The sequence below is a fragment of the Dicentrarchus labrax genome, unplaced genomic scaffold (genome assembly GCF_905237075.1).
Source record: "Dicentrarchus labrax unplaced genomic scaffold, dlabrax2021, whole genome shotgun sequence".
NCBI classification, from domain to species: domain Eukaryota; kingdom Metazoa; phylum Chordata; class Actinopteri; family Moronidae; genus Dicentrarchus; species Dicentrarchus labrax.
Window position 1 is genome coordinate 3777600 of NW_026136707.1, and position 20033 is coordinate 3797632.

Below are 20033 nucleotides of genomic sequence, written 5' to 3' on the forward strand. Positions count from 1 at the left end.
TCCACTTTATTTGTCTCCACCAGGACTTTTCGGCCTGTGGAGGAATCTATATATCTATATTAATAAGGGGATTATTTCTCTCTCCATCACACACACACACACACACACACACACACACACACCCTCCTCCTATCTCCCTATTTATTCCCTCTCTCTCCCAACATTTTTATTTCTTTATTTTTACCCCCCCCGCCATTTGAAATGAGGAGGAGAAAGGGAAAGCACAAGCAGCGGCAGCACCAGCAGCGAGGAGAGGAGAGGGGGGAGTGATGAGTCAATACAACTAATAATTTAATGGGGACAGAGAGAGGGAGAGACGGAGTGAGAGAGAGGGGGAGAGAGAGAGAGAGAGAGAGACACACACACAGAGAGGGAGATAGAAAGAAAGAGGAGCTCCGTCCGGACGCCAATCCCCAACCAACAGGACACCTCCTACTAGTACACCCGCCGGCAGCTCTCCTATGCGTCCACAGCAAAGCCTTATTTATCCGCGACATCGGAAAGTAAACCGCACTTTTTGACCCCCTCTTCCTCCTCCTCCTCCTCCTCTTTTTTTTTTTATACCGCGAACCTGTTTCGCGACTATCCGCATATCGTCTCCACATCGCCGCGATGGCAAGCTCACACTGTCGGTTGTTGTTATTTCTCTCTCTCTCAGTCAGTCTCTGCCGGGTATAGTCCAACATCTTAGCTCAACCGTTAACCGTTAACCGTTTTTTTTGTTTTGTTTAGTGTGTGTGTGTGTGTAGGGTTTTTTTTTTTTTGTAGTCCAACAACGAGGGTTTGTTAAGAGGGGTCTCGGCGGCGGTTATTATCATTACAACTGTGTCCGAGAGGTGCTGTATGTATGTGTGTGTGTGTGGTGTATTCCCGGCGACGGCTAACTGGTACTGTACCGGCTGCCTCTTGTCTTTTTTTTGTGTGTGTGTGTGTTGTTGTTGTTGTTGTTGTTGTTGTTGCCCGTTTTAAATACCGATTCGGATGTTGGTGGTGCGACTGCGAACTAAAAAGAAGAAGTCCCCCCCCCCCTCCCTCCCCCTCCTCCGATGGACGCGGCTAACCGCTCACTTTGCTGCTCCTAACGGCTGCCGTTCCATTTCCCTTCAGTTGGACTGGAATTAGCTAACCGTTAAGGGGCTACAACGGACACGGACACACACACACACACACACACACATATATATTTATATATATATAACATAACCGCTTACCAATGTTCGCCTATCACGGTCCATCTCGACCTCGTCGTCTCTCCCACAGACCCGGGTTGTTGTTCTTTAGCACCGCCTGCCAGCAGCAGTCCTCCGCTAAGAAGAGCCGGAGAAAGCGTCTTTTTAATACTAAACACTGATTTTTTTTAATTTTTTTTTTTAATTTTTTTTAATTTAAAAGAGTAATAAATACCCGGTTTGCTGTCATGCACACGTAAAAGAGAGGTAAGAAGAGGAGTTTTTTATTTTATTTTATTTATTTATTTTGTATTTTTTAATCTACCCTGGCCAAAGTTGAAGAAGACGCGTTTTCCAGGCGGTGTTATATGCTCCTCAGTGCTGAAGTGCTGCTTTTCAGGTTGGTTTGTGAAGATTTAACTTCCATTAACTCCTTCCCTTTTAGGTGTCCATTTGAACTATTGCTCCTGTTTTGGGTTTTTTTTTTTTTTTTGTGTCATTTTATTAAGGTCATTTAAAAATCCTGACCTGGATCCGGACTGTATCCGGGTCTGGATTCCTTTGCTCCCTTATTTTGTAGGGGGGGATTAGTTGCCTCATTGCATGTCATGAATGAGGGGAGTTCATGATCTTTAAATGTGTGGGGGTGGATGATTTTGCCCCCTTTTTTTTTCATCCACTCTCTGACAACAGTTCATGCTCATCAGTGTTAACCTGCATGCCGATTTATACATAATTACTTGTCCTGTGCACATGTCTAATTTTGTGATTGATCAAATTTTTAAAAGTTTTTTCTCCCAGGGAGTTTAAATAATGTATGAATTGTCAGCTTCAGCCTCAGCCAGTGGCTTTTGTATCTGTGCACTAAAGCACCTGTGGTTAAAAAAGACTCCATCTTTCCTCCCTCTCAGTTTCTCCCTTGTTTTTTCTTTCCTTTCTTAACTTTTTTGATGACTATCCTCATGAGTCAGCAACTGCCTGTTTGTTTGAAGTTTCCCTTCCCATCCCGGAGTTGTCATCTCGCGAAACCTTAAGAAATAAAAGTTCACACCTGTAGAAAGTCATGTAAATGATTTGGTGACACTGCGGCCTTTTTCGCCTCCCTTTTCCCTCTCCGGGCTGCGTCATGAATGTGAAGCTACACCAAATGACTCAGAAACCGAATTACGTTAGTTTCCCCCTCTCTGCGTGCGCCGCAGCAGAACCTTGTTCCTTGAACTGCACTGTATTCATTCAAGTGGAATCTCCCAGCAAATTAATGTGTTTGCACTAAAACCGGGGCTTGTTTGCCCCCTCTCGCATGGGAATCTCTAGCGGGACACCCATACATAATACATGTGTGTGAAAAATGGGAACATTACAGCGGCACGAAAACGTCACCGTGGCCCAGAGTCGACATAACTGCAGCGAATTGACAGTTATTGCCATAATGGGTCTGTTCTCAGAGGTTTTCAATTACTTAAAAACATTCTTTTTTTTTTTTTTTTTTTTTGCTCTATAAAAATGTCCTTTCACGTCTTCATATGTCAGCGGTATCAACACAAAAGATTTTAATGTTCATTGCTCCCCTCGTATCACCTTTCAGCCTCGTTCTCGTGCTTCTTTTATGCCCACACACACACACACACACACACACATATATCTCCGCTGACAGCTGAACCCCGCTCTGTGTGTGTGTGTGTGTGTGTGTGTGTGTCTCCCCACAGGTGATAGTGAGCAGAGGTGCTGAGAATGATGGAACATCTCAGCGAGACGTGTTTGGGAAAGGAGAACTCCGAGCTGGTCAACAGCATGGCCGAGGCCAAGGCCCCGCCGGCCAAGCTGCCCCGGCTGGAGCAGAACGGCAGCCCCCTGGGTCGGGCCAGGCTGGGCAGCACCGGGGCCAAACTCGCCGGGGTCCCTTACAAACCCACCGGCCACCTGCTGAAGACCTGCCACAAGAGAGGTAGGAGAGAATGGCAAAGATTTTTCTGCACTCAGCGGCTCAAATGGGAAGATTTACTGATTTTATTTCATGTTTTGGGCTTGGAAAGCAAACCACCTTGGATTCTGGGAAATGTGGGGATGATGAACTGATCGGTTGATCGACAGAGAGTTAATCAAACAGGAGGATTTGCTGCTTTTCTTTGTCTTATGTGACAGAAAAGTGAATATTTTGGCTGAGTCCTTGCTGCAGCGGGCATGGGTTCACCTCTGACCTTTGGCCCTTTGCTACACGTCACCCTCTCTCCTTCCCTCTCTCTCTTTCTCCCCCCTTTCCTGTCACTACAGTTGTCTCTATCCATTAAAGCCAATAAAGAGAAGTGAATATTTGGGGTTTTGAACTGTTAGTGGGGACAAAACAAGCTATTTGAATGTGTTGCTTTCGCCTTTGGGAAACATTTTCACAATTTCCGTACTGTTAATTGAGAAAAACAATCGATAATGAAAATCATCATTAGCTCCAGCCCTAAGTTTGAACATCTTGTAGACTAAACGATTAATTAATTCACTGAATAATTGACAAAAGAATCAATGGCTGAATTATTTGTCAGATATAGTCGAACTAACTTTTGTGTGTGAGTAAAAGAATAAACCATGTAAATAGAGAAGAGTTTTTAAATAGCCCCCCACTCCCACACACACACACACCACCTTCCACCCACCACCACCCCCCTACATGCTCTCCAAAACTCTTAAACCTTTTTACAGTGCATCTTTAGTCATCTCAGCACACACACACACACAGTGCACACACTCTCACTTATTTGCCTAGACAATAGCTAATAGAAGAACACTGTGAGAATTATTCCTGTGTCGTGCTGCATAGCGCTGTGTCACGGCTCTTCTCTCTCCAACCCGCAGCCCTCCCGCTCCGACATTTGTTTATTAAGGGAAAAGTTTCGGTCCTTTAAGAGCCATTCCTGTTTAAAGGGGAGCCTTTACTTGGAGATTATGACATAGCTTTTTAATATAACTGGTGTCGTCTTGTGAAAAACACAACAGGCAGAGCTATCCAAAAACATGAACCTTTTTATGATTATGTTTTTGTTTTCTTTGTTGTTGTTTTTTTTTTTTTTTTAGTGGAAATGAGTTTTAAAAACCTGCAGGTTTGGAGTTGTAATAGCACTTGGCAGCTGAGGCTCATCTGTTTGTTTGTTTGGCTGCTTTTGGTTTTTCTTTGGGCATGGAAGGGCTGAGGAACTCTTGGAATGTGGCTGTGTGAGTGTCCTCGGATGGGCCGTTTCTTTTATTTGCTCCTTTAATCTACGTGTCGCGCTCCAGCTGAGGGAGCCTAATTTTTCACCTTCATCATCTTCTGCTTCTCTTGGCCTCCTACGACGTTTGTTCCTTCCAAGTCTCCTCATTGCCCTCCCCTCCTCTCACCTTCCCTCTCATTTAAAAAAAAAAAAAAAAAAAAAAAAAGTTTCTTCCTGGGTAAAGGGTGAAGCAGGGCGAGGGAGGCGGGTGGACGGTCCGCGGCGGAGGCTTCGCACAGGGCCCACAGTGGGCATTGTGTCTGAGCCCGAAACAATATTTACCGCAGCCCTCTCCGGGCTCCCTGGAAACAAAGCCAGTATTGATCCCCCAAATGAACCTACACAGCAGTCTTTATTGTTAGATCTTTATCTATTAAAATCGGGGGAGGAGAAAAGCAGCTCTTTCAGCACATTCCCTGGCATCTGTCGGCTTATTGATTGTTTTGCCAGAGCTGTGTGCATCTTCTGGTATGCCTGGGATTGGAAAATATTAGAATGTGAATCATGTTAATCGGCGAGGACAATAAATGTGCAGGAATTTGTTCAGGTGACAGTAGAGTAGAGTGGAGACATACTTAGAAAGTAGGGCAACAGAGCCCCTCATGAACAGTGTTACAGTAAGCTATACAGTAGATGCCCTCTTCGTCAACCATGTTTTTTTGTTTTTATTCGGACTGAGACTTCAAAAGGCCATATTGTCCCCCTGCCCTTAAACTTTCTTAAATTTCAGGGATGTTATTTTAGGAAAAAAAAAAGGCATATTGGGTGACATTTGCACAGTGCGTCCCTTGAACATTCGGTAGTCTTTGGACAAGGATTGCTCATTCCACATAAAAGCAGAGCCGCTGTTGACACAGACTAGTAAACCTCAGGGTGCAGAGGTGGCTCGGGATTTGAAGCGCTGCATCCTGGGAAGATGATTTTTGGGGTTGGCAGGCAGAAAGAAAAAGACTAATGCGAGCCCAGAACCTTGATAGTGAATAAAAAGTTCATTGTGCCAAAAGGAGACATGTAAAGTTGAAGGGTTTGTTCACACTGAGCTGAAGGTGGTAGTTCATTCTATATATATATATTTGGTTACACAACCCATAGTGCAACATCTCTGTAATATAATTTCATCATCTTAAAACCTGCAAGATGAACCTGAGACTGCAGGAAAGAGTTCTCCAACAGTTGATTAAAAAAAAAAAAAACCTTCCTAAAATGGGATTGCAGATGGAAAAACCATCGTTGAACAACTCAGGTCAGATCATAAAAGAGGTTGAACAAAGTCCGGTTATTTGTGCGCCTAGGGAGTGTTTGATTCCCCATGTGATGTGGGAGTTTGGCATTGAGACAAAGAGGTGAGGGTTTAGATAAAAAAAAACAAAAAACTGCCCTATAAAAAATGAAAAATGCCTTTGTGGTCTAAACTCATCCTTCAGTTAATTTCTGTCCAGATCTTCCACTCAGCAGCAATCTATTCACTCACTCATAATCCCCTTGACACTCAACCTCAGCGTAACTTAATCATCAGCACTAAATATTAATCTCGTCCCTTTCGCAAACACGCAGACTGCTGAAGGTCAAAGTTTGCATGTGAAGAAACGTGAACCCCTTCAGTTCTCACTCGAGCTCTCTTTTGCGTCCCCAGGCAACATGCTGCCCGTGTTCTGTGTGGTCGAGCATTACGAGAATCCCATGGATTTTGACAGCAAAGAGGAGCACGCCGAGTTCGTCCTGGTGCGCAAGGACATGCTCTTCAACCAGCTCATCGAGATGGCCCTGCTGTCACTGGGCTACTCCCACAGCTCAGCGGCCCAGGCCAAAGGTAACCACCGACGTCACCCATTGACTCTCATCACCACCTCATCATTCTGCCACTTTTTTCTTTTTTCACCCCCCCTTCCTTTATCTCTTTAATGCTCATTAACGTCTTCTCTACAGCGTTTTCTGACATGCTGTTACTTCAGCACACACTCACGCATACACTCTTTATGCCCCACACACACACACAAACACACACGCACGCTGCACACACTCTGTGACCATAATAGCATACCGCCAGCAGATCTGAAGCCACAGTAACACATCCTGACACTGATCCCAGACAGGAGATGCTCAAGTCTCTTAGGGGTCACACACACACACACACACACACATTCCCACACAGATGTATGCTTGTTCACACAGTCTAAATGCACAGGCTTACACACACGCACATTCACTGTTATTCACTACTGTGGATATAAGCCAGTAACACACACACATACATACACACACACACACTCATACTGTATATATTTATACAGACATAGACTCAGTGACTCAGTGGGTGGGAGGGGCAGGTGGAGGAAAGGGTCTGCTAATTGCACTTGAGCACACGCAGGCCGAGGGTGGCTGTTTCAAGGTGCCTCTTAGCATGCTCTTTTATTATAGCCTGTCCATCACACTTACACACACACACACACACACACACACACACACACATCCTAGTCCACCTCTCCCATAAGCTTACATCCTGCTGTGTTGGCTGCTACTTTTATAATTTTTTTTAAGGCAATCTCAGGAGAAAGTCTCAGATGATTGTTGTGATTTCAATAACAAATAAAGTATATGAAGAGTGTTTATGGCACCACAATGTCTCTAGAGTGGCTACACGTGGCTTTATTCATACTGTGCATGTGTTACTAAAATAAAACCTATTCTGTGAGCTAAGGTGGTAAAGGTGGTAGACTTAATGCTGATGTACTCTTTTTTTTTTTTCGTGTTTGCTCGTGTCCATCGTCGTGCTTTTGTGTGTCGTTATTCTCCCCCCCCGTGTCCACATTTACCCATGTTTATGTGTGTGTGTGTGTGTGCGCACACGTTGCATCCTCCAGGTATGATTCAGGTGGGGAAGTGGAACCCCGTCCCCCTGTCATATGTGACAGACGCACCGGATGCTACGGTGGCTGACATGCTGCAGGACGTCTACCACGTGGTCACGCTTAAGATCCAGCTGCACAGGTAAGAAACACACACACACACACACACACACACACACACACACACACACACCCCCTTTCTGGTATGTACTAGGAATGAACACACTTACAACATATGCGTGTCGATCGTACAACTTTTTTTTTAACCTGCCTACCACCCACACAAGTGCAGTGTCATGACCTAAAACACACACAGAGGCCCCGCTCTACCTGTTCGTCTAACACTCAAACACAGACCATGTATTGTGTGCCCAGAGGCAGGTGCCAGTCTATCGGTGCCCTCTGCATGTTTGATACTGAGAATAGCTTTATTACTCACACACAACACACTGTCCTTTCCCAGGAAATGGGAAAAACCCATTTGAATACCGAAAACTTCCTCCTCTTGCACTGCTAAAGAAACACAGTGACTGGTTTATTTGTCAATTTAACCGTTAAGTGATGGTAACACTGATACCAAAATCGTCCCCGAGTCCATGTGAACAAGTGAGCTTACACTGCGGTGAGTGATCAGTAGATTTATCTCTTGTAGCTTCTTTACATTCAACTGGTCAGTGTGCAGATAACACGACGATACCTGATAATAACAGTTTTTGAACCAAGCACTACTTTAGTTCTTCTCAGAAAAAAAGCAAAAAGAAATGTGGTGGGCAACTGGAGACTGCTCACGGCTAAAAATGACTCTGCGGCATATGAATACACGGTTGTTCACCTGAATAGGGTCATAAATAAAGCTGGCTGCACTGGCTATTTTAAGTGAAATATATTTCTTCTGAGTCTACATTGCATATAATAAAGAAGACTAACAAGCTGAAACCGTCTTACTCTTGAGTACTGCGAGCTGTCTTGTGCCATCACTCACCATATTGTATGCTAAATGCTACTCTGTAGGTGTGAGGCTTCGTCGTATTTATACACACAGCGAGAGCATACAAGCATTTATAGACATGAACGCAAACAGGCTCATATGTGCTCATAGACACACACACACACACACACACACACACGCAGGCAAACAACCGAGTGGCGCTGGTGTGGAGGCTTGTGCCAGCTGCTGTTCCTACTCTCTTTCTACCTCACTCTGCCTCTTCCTCTCTCTCTCTCTCTCCCCTCTCCTTCTGTGTCCCCCCCACCGTCGCCGCCGCCGCCACCCACCTTCACCAATGAAGCACTCTTACACACACACACACACACACACACTCACTGATGTGAACACATCCACCAGCCAGAATACAGAAGGTTGTGTTTATTTCCGGCATGCTAGCCCCTGAATGCATGGATAGCTGTCTTTCTCCACTACCCCTTTCTGTCTCTCCCTCCTTCCCTCCTCTTGTTCACTTCCTTCTCCCCAGAGGCTTTCTAGCTGCTGGAGCAGTTTAAGGTGTTCTGGAAAATCCATTGTTTGTGTGCGATTGTGTGTGTGTGTGTGTGTGTGTGAAAGAGGCTGTATGTTTTCTTACAAGCAGATGTTAGCCTCGACCGTTGCACGCATCCTATTCTATTTCACTCTCCTGTTATCTCCTTGCTCGTAGCGTTTCCAACACACAGAATGGCAGATTTATTGACACACACACACACACACACACACACACAGTTGTATACTCATCACCCCTCACTCAATCTCTCATCTCCCTCACTTGTCAAGTGTCAAGGCAGGTTTAACGAAAAGTAATTCAGCGATACGTGAAACGCGAAAAACACAGGGAAACATATGTTATCCAGAGCGAACCGGGTGCTCTCGCTGGTGCTCCGTTCAGTTACTCCACACTCCCACCCACCACGTAAATATATTTCTCATTTTCAAAACCCAGAAATCAGAGTGTTCCTCAGGTAGAGCCCGAATCCCCGCGGCACGCGACTGTAGCACCAGCTAACGTCAAAGCCAATCTATTTGATATATAAATCTATTTTGATTTTGCTGCATATTGTTGTCAGTATTGTTATTGTTTTGTATTTGTTTTTCCCTTTTTCTCTCCCCGCCCCACCATCCCTTCATTCCCCCCCCACCACCACCACCACCACCACCACCACCAACCCCCCACCCCACCCCGACTGCTGCAGAAATCTAGCCAGTAACACCTTAAATTGTTTCGCCGAGCACAACGAGCCAGGAAGGTAGAAGTAACACGAAATAATAGTCGCCACATGCAGCTGATGTATAATTCATGCATCAATCCAGCAGATGTGTTGTATAAAGTAATTAACTAATCAGAACAATCAGGAGAGAGAGAGAAAGAGAGAGAGAGAGAGAGAGAGAGAGAGAGAGAGAATATGAAAGAGGGAGCGAGGCAAGCAGAGAGAGAGAGAGAGAGACAGAGCAATCTCCAGATGCATCTGCTTGATGCGCCAAATGAAATCTGTCTGTCTTGGAGGGGCGCTTGCAGCAGGAAAAAAAGAGCGGGAGCCCGTGTGTGTTCAGCTCTCTTTCTCTCTGGTTTCCTCGCTCTGTCTCTACCGCTCTGTCTATCTGATTGTTCCAGAGATTTGGCCAATTCATCAATATGTATTTTAAACGGGCTTGGACTAATATTGCAATCCTGTTTTTAAAATCTCTGTTTTTGGGGGTGAACCAATTTCTACCCAGATTGCCAGTTCCTCATAAAAAACATGAGTAGGGCTGAAACAGTAATCGCTTAGTCAATCGATAGAAGATCTACAAACTATTTTGATTATCTATTAATGGCTGGAGTATTAAAATTCCCAGTAGGGACTTGTTTCAGCTTCTCATTTGTGAGGATTTTGCTACTTTTCTGTGCTTCATATCATTAAACATTGAGTATCTTTGGGGTTTTGACTGCTGGTCAGACAAACCAAACAATCTGAAGCTGTCATTTTGTTCATTTGGTAACTTGTGATTTGATTGAACGGTTAATCAACATGATAGGGAAAAATATTGAATTGAATAATCTACACTTTTATGTTTTTATACATTATTAAATTATGTAATATGTTTTCCATTTTCAAGCATCAGGCTGTTGCCAGATGAGTCAGAAGCTTTTTTTTTTTAAATAAAGGATGTTGGATGAGGAAGTATTACGGTCTGGATGCAGCAAAATAACTTCCCTAAGTTGCCTCGATTAGTTGTGTGGGTCAAATTTATTTCCAGATTTAAAGATTGGTGTTATTATTCCCTTTTTGCTCCATACATCAGCGACGTGTCCAACCCATTACAATCAGATTAAACTATTTTGATATTGTGTTGCTGAATTTGTGGCTTGTGTATTTTATCATTTCATTCAAGATACCATCAGGGCTGCTGGCTTTCCTTTCTATCTCAGCCTCTTCTCCATCTGAATTGTTTCTCATGCTCTCCCCTCACCCCTCTCTCCCCCTTCCTCTCCCTCTACATCCCCGCCCCCTTCCCCTCTCTCCTCTTCCCTATCTTATGTCCCCTGTCCCCTTCCACCCCACGCCCCCGTATGTCTCCTCTCTCTCTCTCTCCACAGTTGTCCTAAGCTGGAGGACCTGCCGCCCGAGCAATGGAGCCACTCTACAGTAAGAAACGCCCTCAAGGAGTTACTCAAAGACATGAATCAGAGCTCTCTGGCTAAAGAATGTCCCTTATCACAGGTGCTGAAGCCCAGTCTGCTTATTCAAACAAAAAAATTACAAAGAAATTAACGCCCAATCCCACCCCACCCCCCCCACCCACCCTACTACCATACTGCACAACAAAACAAACACCCCTATCTCCATCACCTCCGTCTTTTTTTATCCTTTACTTATCAAATGCCCTGAGTTTGATCAAGTGGGAAAGAGAATCGGCATAGAAAATCCAAATCAATGGCTATTGTCATTTGTTTGCATGATTTTTTTTTTTTTTTTGTCTCTTTTTACCGCCCCCGACACACACACACACACACACACACACACACACACACACACACACACACTAGACTTGTATGCAACGGCAGCCAAAAAGCAGAGGTGTTGTTGAACGTATGGTTATTGTTAGATAAACATTGGCCCTAGCCCAGAACGATCTGGATTGGGGTTTTTTTGTTCTTTTTTTTCTCATTTAGTTTTAATTCTCAACATTTCATAGCATCGGGCTGGAGATGTGTCCATTCACGTGCTAGGTGTTATATTCCCGTGTTTTTTTTGTCGGCTGTGAGGTTGGATAGAAAGCACTAGAGCAGATATTGTATTAACAGGCGGTGTAGTCAGTATATCATGGAGGCAGCTCTGGAGTGAATGGAATGAAACGGCAGTATATCTCTCACAGGGGCCAATAATATGTGTGTGTGTGTGTGTGTGTGTCTGAGTGTGTGTTACAGTGCGATTGGTGTGTGCTGCTGTGAGCATGTTTGTGAAATGTATATCAACGTACAGGACGTGTGTGTGTGTGTGTGTGTGTGTGTGGTGTGTGTGTGTGTGTGTGTGTGTGTGTGTGAAAATGTTATTTGTGTTTCGCGTGTGTGTGTATTTAGATCCAAGCTTGTGCGTAGGTGCCTTCAGTGCGAAGCCAGCTCTCCTCCTAGGCCACCGTATGGTCACCTGGAGACCCTCATTTGCGCTGCGTGTGTGAGCGGCTGCTCTCAGTGTGTGTGTGTGTGTGTGTGTATGTGTGTGTTTGTGTGTTTAGCCGGGCATGAGCAGTGCGCTGATGATGTAAAGAGTCCCTGGGTGGCGTTCAGGCGGAGCCCAGCCCGGTCTGGTAATCACCCTGTTTACGGTCCATATGTGAAGAAGGCTCAGAAGAGAGCACACGCGAGCTCAGAGGATCTAACACACAGCCACACACACACTCTCCCTCAGACACACATTTGCTGTTTTCACATACACACTAGTCTCAAATTAAACTGAAAATTGTTTTAGCTTTCCAGTGAGGATGTAAGAAGGTCCCGAATATATCTTGAACTGAGTCTGTTTCTTTCTTTTGTGTATTTCAACAGCCGATTTTGTTCTAAATTCAGATCTAAATGGCATTAAATGATAAATCTTGGACGCCATTGTAGATTCTTGGTAGCTTCAGTGACATCCCTGCTAGTAAATAGTTAAAATCTGAATCATCATCAGTCAGATTTTTCATGGTAAAGCACAAACAGTACGTACAGATATCACATAGAAACTATACCGTTTCATTGATTGGATTTTTAAAAGATTTTTAAAATTGTGCCTCGACATTATTTTATTTACGTCTTTAAGGCAACAAACTACAAACTACTAATCCAGTCTTTGAGGTTTTTAATGTAAAGAGAGACTGGCAGCATTGCTATGTAGTTACTTCATACCCTGAGGATTTACATGTATCTGTATCTGCCTCGTTCAAACATGGCTGCCATGATGGTGTTTGACATCTGTTACTCTGTGGGGTTTAAATGTGGCCTGCTACACCCATAGAGCGGTGGTTTGTTCCTTCCGTAAACCCAATTGGTTTAGTATACCGGTTGTCTCATCTTGAGGGATGTCCCCACGTTGCCTCGATACATGGACTCCCTGCCATGTGACTAGTGATGTCATCACTTGCACGTAGTCCGATGAGAAGGTGAGAAGCCAGCAAGCGTGTGACCCCCTCCTCCCCGCTGAGGTTTTCGAGTTGACCAAAAAAGGGAAATGAGTGGGAGGGGAAGGAGGCGTTGCGGGAGGGAGCAGAAGATTGGCACCTTTTTAGGATTAGTGTTTCCTTGATATTCTGCTGCGTAATCCCAGGCCGAAAAGGGAGGTTAAGAGATGAGAGAATCACAGCGAGTGAGTGAAAGAGAATTAGCTCACCTCTAAACAGAGCTCTGAAGCGAGAGGGGGGGGAGGAGGGGTATTAGAGCAGAGAAGGGAGGGCGGTGGGGGGTTATTTTGTGAAATGCCGCTTTTGTCCGTGGCCTTGTCAAACATTTAGTTTCATTCTTTTGTAGCGGGGAGTCATGCTTTGTGTGTTTGGCCTACAAATGGCATGAGAGAGAAAATGTATTCAGTCGTGCCCATTGTCATTCCACTAGAAGAACGGACTCCGACCCGCACACACGTGAAGCAAGTGTTAAGATTCACAGTTAAAAAGCTCGGAGCAACAAATAAAACTCCTGATTCTGCCTCAATCATCAGGCTCACAACCAGGCTTACTAGGTTTTTTCTGAGGTTGCTTCCAAGCTCAGCAACCCCCTTGCCCATGTTCGCAGAAACTATGGCAACAAACGAGAGACCCCCCCCCAACCCCCTACCGCCACCCCATCCCACTCTTTCCCATTGCCACCACCTCTTCTTTCCCACCCCCTGCTCACTCTCACTGGGCGGCCCCTGATGCACCAGCTGCTGCGTTGCGTAGCAGCAAATAGTCATCAAAATGCCATCTTTGCAGGTCTTCGCCACCTCAGCTGCCACAGGCACAACCTGGTTGCCAGTGTATGTGTAAATGTGTGTATATATATGCGCATGTGTGTGTGTTAGACTGAACCGAGGGGGGGGAGGGGGGGTCATCCCAGTTGAGGTTGGTATGTGCCATAATTGAGCTGTGTTAGATGTTGGCGAGAGACAAGGCACAGTGTTGCAAATGGGATGTGCTTTTCCCCCAGCTGATTGAAGACATCAGGCTAAGTTGGAATTTGTGTGTGCGTGTGTTTGTGTGTTAATCTGCACGTGTGCATTTGTGTAACTGCACCATGTGTGTTTGTCTGCAGGGGTTGTACTTTGTGTGTGTTTGTATTTGCCAGTGTGTGCACCACACACTAACGCTGGCAGCTGGGTGCCTACAGTACCTGCCTGCTGCACCGCTATTCTCTTACACACACACACACACACACACACACACACACACACACAAACTCTCTCGCTCTCCTTCTCTCTCTCTCTCTTTCTCTTCCTGTCTCCCATGATGGGGAGTGGAGTAGATGTTGGGGACCGATAGTAGCCCAGTGCCACTTCCTGGTCTTGCTGATAAGCTCTCTGTGCTGCAGATGGCTATCACTTAAAGGGTCCACACACATGCTCATGCACACACATACACCCTGGCACACACACACACACACACACACACACACACACACAGAGCCATGCTACCTGTTGACAAACCCTAGCACAGCCCTCCCGCTGGCACCGCAGTGGCAGCAGAGGCTCTGGTTATCTGCTTGATTTCACTTAGTGCGTATGCGTGTGTGTGTGACAGAGCAGTGGGGAGAACGAGGGAGAGAGAATAGGTGTGTGTGTATTGTTTCGTTCACACACACACACGCAGGGCCCCCTGTGAGAGGTAGAGTGATGTATTGAGGGAGAGGGCTGATTAATGAGGAGCGTTTATTAGAACATCTGTGTCAAAGATGGCGGAGAAAGAGGGAACGAGAGAGATAGAGAGAAAGATGGGAAGAGAGAGAACTGCAGGCCTCTTGTTTGTTGCCTGGAGCCGCCTTAGCCCAGATATACTGTAAATAAAACATGTCAGGCTGGAGGAGAGGAGTTCATTATCCCACCGATTTAAAGGAGAATTCTTCTTCCTTTAAATAGATGGGCTTTGAGATAGATCTTTGGCTTGGGAGTTGGATGCCTGAACCAGGTTAAACTGGAATGTGTGGTTTGCTGCTCTACCAACTGTCATTGTCACAACACCATTCATTTTAATTTACCCTGGCTTTTGCACATCATAAGGACTGAACAGGGAATTATCATTTTAAGACCATAGTAGGTTGAACTCGCAGTTGATATTTCCTAATTCCAACGTTGCATAAATCCAAAAGAAGGAGCTGCTTCATGCATAAATGTATGACCCATTAAAAGGGCAACTTGACTTCCTAACCCTAACCTGAACTCTACCAGGGTTTTCATTGAATGATGGCTTTTCAGTATATCTATAAAAGACTGCTTTGTTATACCATGCCAGTCCAAATGCGAACCTCTTCACCCTCCTGTTTTTCATCATGATGGCATGATACACCACAGTGTGGTTGTCACAAATGTGCTTGCTTATATGTGACTTTGAAAAAATAAGCAGCTGAATGGGTGTGACAAAGTGCAACGATAACTGACTTTACCTGGTAAAAAGCAGGTATGATGGGAGTCCACGAGGATTAGTGGGCATTTGAATACTGTTGCACCAAGACTTGGCATCTAGCTCGGTCAATGTCTTTGAGAACTCTAGCTTTTATAAACTCTTGTGTGGTGTTATTGGCCCAGAACATCCAATAGAAATGTTTTGCCCTGTGACTCTGTAGGATCACATGAAGCTAACGAAAAAACCTCTTCAAGCTGACTAGTGTTTGCTTTAGTTCAACCTCAAGCAGATCTCTCCCCTGCTACAGTCTGACGAAGAAAACTTGTGTCCATCTTGACTGCCATGAACTTTGCCTGAATTCATGTTTCGGTGTGTTTGCTGGTTGCCCCTTGTTTGGATCATCACATAAGGTGAATACAACTTTAATAGAGAGGTCAGGAGTTCAGAGATAGTTCAACCTTTTTTTCTGACAGCACAGCTGCCATCCTTTACCCTCCTTTTGTGCAGAAAAGTCAGAGCCAGAGAACCAGAATCATCCTGTACCAGTTCATTGTGCTCACACCGCCATGCTGCTCTGCCAGAAGGTTCCCCCGCCATCCTCCAAGCGCATATATTATAAGAAAAATGATAAAGATGGCATACCTGTAATTTGAAAACAGATGGTTTGGTTCTTTTGAATATTTATAACAATCAAAAACAATTTCTCCTGCACCAACCTCGCTATTCGCCCGGAGGCCGGCAAGGTGTTAAAACATTCATTTTAATGAAACTAGAAGGGAAAAAAAAAATATCGCCTCTTTGTTTTTCTGAGGCAAAGGAGGGCGGTTGAAGGAAATGTAAGGAGGGCAAAGAGTCGACTGTAAAGGGGGGAGATGGGAGCACACATGCGTCGGGGAACGACATGCTCAGTGCGGCCCTCGATCTGCTTGAAGTTGTTGTCTTTAACAGATTGTATAAATAAAGAGATGAAAAATAAAAGAAGTTTATCTGTTTACATCGGCCAACTCCCCAGATGCTGGTATTCAATACGCTGCTATCTTCTTTCTTTTTGAAGGCATATATCTTTCCTGCTGCCTGCTCTAGATGTCAACAGACTCAGAACTCAGTTGACCTTATAATTTACCCACTCTGAAAAAAAAAAAAAAGTTCAGACAAACTCAACGGCATTTGATAAAAAAGAACAGATAAAGCCTTGTTTTATTTAATTTGTTTTACCTTTTTAGAAGAGGAGACCCAAAATGTCTGCATGTCTTGATACTTTTCAGTTGGCTTTTTTTAGTGCTGGGTTTTACCGTGTCCCTATCTTTTATTTGTTTTGACAAGCTACAGTGTTACTGCATGTTTCACAAGCTTTAATATTATGTCTGTATTTTCCACAATGAGAATCTAAAGTCTCTCTCTCGTTCTCTCTCCCTCTCAATCAATCTCTCTCTTTCAGAGTATGATTTCCTCCATTGTGAACAGCACTTACTATGCAAATGTGTCGGCGGCGAAGTGTCAGGAATTTGGGCGCTGGTATAAACATTTCAAGAAGACAAAAGATATGATGGGTAAGCAAAACGGAGGGGCGCAAAGTATGGCGCTCACACTTTTGTCTCTTTACACACACACACACACACATTCACACACACACACATACGCACCAGTCGCCACTACAATATGTTCTCTAACCAACCGTCTCTTTGTCCTCCTGCCGTTGCATGAAGCAGAAATACATTTTTATCTTGTTATCTAATAATTCAAGATTACTCCACACTGTTTTGCATTCGAACTCAGTGTTATCTTTGATTTATCCATTATTGCTTTAACTGAACACTAATGCCGGAGCCAAATTGAGGCCTCTGACTGTTTTATTTTTTGTTTGTGTGCGAGTATAACGCTTTAGTTTTCCATGAACAAAAGGCAGCGATGACTTCAACCAGCCACCGCCTAGTCTGAAATTCAATTAGATTTTCTTATCAACCCTCTAACAACGCATGCTTTATATTATCTCAAAAAAATCCCCTTTGACCCGCCAGGAAATGAGGTTATATGATACTAGTAGCACCCTAGCTGCAGATAGAATTCCGGTATATTTTTATGTCTTTTGATTAAGCTGAACACCACTCACTGTTGCAAGGCTCATAAGGCAACATAATGTTGAGATATTAGCTTTAACAATCTGTTGGACAATCTTTTTTTCTTTGCCAGTGTGCTACTGCTCACAGTGATGACAGATGAGATATTATATCAAAATGTTTTCACAGCCTCCATGCAAATAGCGTGTTGTGATCATATCTTATCAGATTTTTTTTTTTTTTTCTTCTGTTAAAGTGGCAACATACACGGGAAACATTATTTACTTCAGACCTGCTGTACTTGTGTATTCTCTCTTGCATACTCCTACACATTTTCTGTCATAATTGTTTTCTATCTGGTTTTATTTTCCTCAAAAATGGGGCTGCTGCAGCTGCCAGTATGGCCTTAGTGATGTCGGTGTTTTAAATGTCATATTTCTTGCTTAGCTGGAGTGGGAGAGAAGTACTGTAGAAAGCCTTAACCCTGTGTTTCTTTTCCTCACAACTCTTCTCTGTATGCTGTGCGTGTGTGTGTGCATGTGCGTGCCCTGCCCTGCCATCCTACTGTGTAGGCATGCGCCAACCCTCCCAGCTGGAGGGCTACCTGGGGACATGTGTCCTCCGTGAGAGCCCGCGTGCCAATGCACTAGGTATGTCGCAACATGGGCACACACACACAAACACACACCCTTGGGGTTTTTGTTTTCCACTTACGAGCACATTGTGTTTGCATAAATTAACCCTTTACCATAACCTTAACCGAGACCACTACACGCCTAACCAAATCCTTACTGTAACTTTAACCTAACCTGGAAACCTAAACTTACACAAAAAAAACAAGCTTTAAACCTTAAATTTAGAGGTTTTTGTCACCATAATGTGCCTGTCTGAACAGATTTTGATAGATGTGTGGCAAAAGTACAAAAAAACTCACACACTGATGTGTCTAACTTGTGGAGAGCTACATTCCTTCCTTAGTACCTAACCTTACTGCTTAATGTTAGATGACTGTCTTGCCTAAACTGAATCTCAATTAAAATCTTATTCTTAATCCAAAAACCAAATAACCACAAAGTCAAATTAAAATGAAAAATGACTTTCACTTAATTAGCTCATACTTTGGAATTTGCAACCAACCCTTCCTTCACCCTTCTCATCTCACCTAACTTTTTAAAATGTGGCAACAACATGGTCACCTTAAATAGTCTTTCCTTTTGACTTTAAAGAAACATAAACTGTGAGATGTAGAGAAGTCATATCACTCTCTTTGGGAAACATCAAGCCCTGATTAGAACAAAACCACGAATGTATATAAACAGAAGCAGAGACAACATCTCAGGATGTGCTTACACACATTCATACCAACTGGAGCACCCATGTTAGCTAAACCTCAGACACAAAACCTTGGTACACAAACTTTCAGGTGCCCACAGTGCGCCCACGGCGGCTCCCCCAACCTCAATATTCATGATGGGCTTTTGTCTGCTGTACGTGGCCACAAATGGGGAAATGCCAAGTCTGAAGGCTGGAAGAGAGAGTGGCACGGTCATCCTTTTGTGCGTTTGGCACTGGCGTCAAATGTGACTCTGCATTTACTTCACCACACTGCATTTAGCAAGCAGTTTGAGCCTGAAGTCAAGGGGAATAAGTACCTGGTCACAGGTACTGGCAAGCTGCTCTGCTGCTCTGCCAGCTGAAGTGGTGTTACCAGCCTCCAGCGAACGTTGCGTCTCTTCTTTTGACGTGGCAGCGCTAGTGCAGGGAAGCCAACACAGGAGAGAGAGTTGGGTCACTTTGTATGTTCTCTCACTCACAGTCACACACACACACACTCCCTCCCTCCCTCCCTCCCTCTCAGCCCACATCCCATTCCCATTGTGTGTTTAATCCGGGGCTCTTTTGTGGCAGGATTCCACACGAGGACTCCCGCTTCTGTGGCAGCCTTTTTCTCCCAGGGCCTGCCATGCTCTTCTGTCACCCCTTCTCTTTTCAATTTGCATGGAAATGCCTCCGTGTGCCTGTGTGTTTGTGTGTTGTGAGCATGCCCCCCAGCAGTCTGTGCGAGCGAGCATATGCACTCACACACACACACACACACACACACACACACACACACACACACATTCACATATGAGTGAATAGACACGCCATACCATCAGAGCCAGGGAATGCCAGGGATTATGGGAAGAGATGTGATTATTACCAAGATTTTTTTTGTTTTGTTTTTTCCCCCCACATCATTTGTTTTCGACAAACGCTCAATAGACCCGTCTTGGCCGGGTGTTTTGTGCTTGCTGACAGTTAAGAAACAGGCAGCTCAAACACACGATTATTGTGGGTATTTTTGGAAAACATCCATGCACTTAATCTTTCATCTGCTGAAAAATTCAGCTTGTTGAAGACACCCCCCCCCCTTCCCCATAACAGCAATTTACTCTTTTCACAATCTCATACGACGCCTTTCTGTGGGATGTGGAGGCCGCAGCACACTTTTAAGGTGTTAATGTTGCCATCCGTATGAATTCTTAAACGCTGCCCCCTCACTCACTCGGCACGCAAAAAAGCCTCAGCATATGTGAATTCCTTAAAGAGAGGCGGAAACCAGAAAAACATTCGGCTGCTCCAAATGCTCATTCACTTCGCTGTGGGTAGTACTTTGAATGTTAAATCATTGTTTTCATCCTCTA

The 20033-nt window shown here is 44.5% G+C and overlaps 1 protein-coding gene across 9 annotated transcripts in view; it reads left to right on the forward strand.

Annotated features, from left to right (window-relative positions):
- Nucleotides 1–20033, forward strand: part of LOC127366937 (DNA-binding protein SATB1) — a 62227-nt gene that overhangs the window by 11510 nt on the left and 30684 nt on the right. For 2 of the 9 annotated variants that reach the window (XM_051406392.1, XM_051406394.1), the window contains exons 2-8: nucleotides 2876–3114; nucleotides 6042–6218; nucleotides 7270–7396; nucleotides 9436–9489; nucleotides 10821–10944; nucleotides 16728–16839; nucleotides 17919–17996. In XM_051406392.1, the coding sequence (XP_051262352.1) occupies nucleotides 2901–3114; nucleotides 6042–6218; nucleotides 7270–7396; nucleotides 9436–9489; nucleotides 10821–10944; nucleotides 16728–16839; nucleotides 17919–17996 (886 nt within the window). In that variant the 5' untranslated portion in view covers nucleotides 2876–2900. Of the gene's footprint in view, nucleotides 1–1318; nucleotides 1570–2875; nucleotides 3115–6041; nucleotides 6219–7269; nucleotides 7397–9435; nucleotides 9490–10820; nucleotides 10945–16727; nucleotides 16840–17918; nucleotides 17997–20033 lie in introns of those variants that run through there. The other 7 variants (XM_051406393.1, XM_051406396.1, XM_051406397.1 and 4 more) reach the window with 7 other exon arrangements.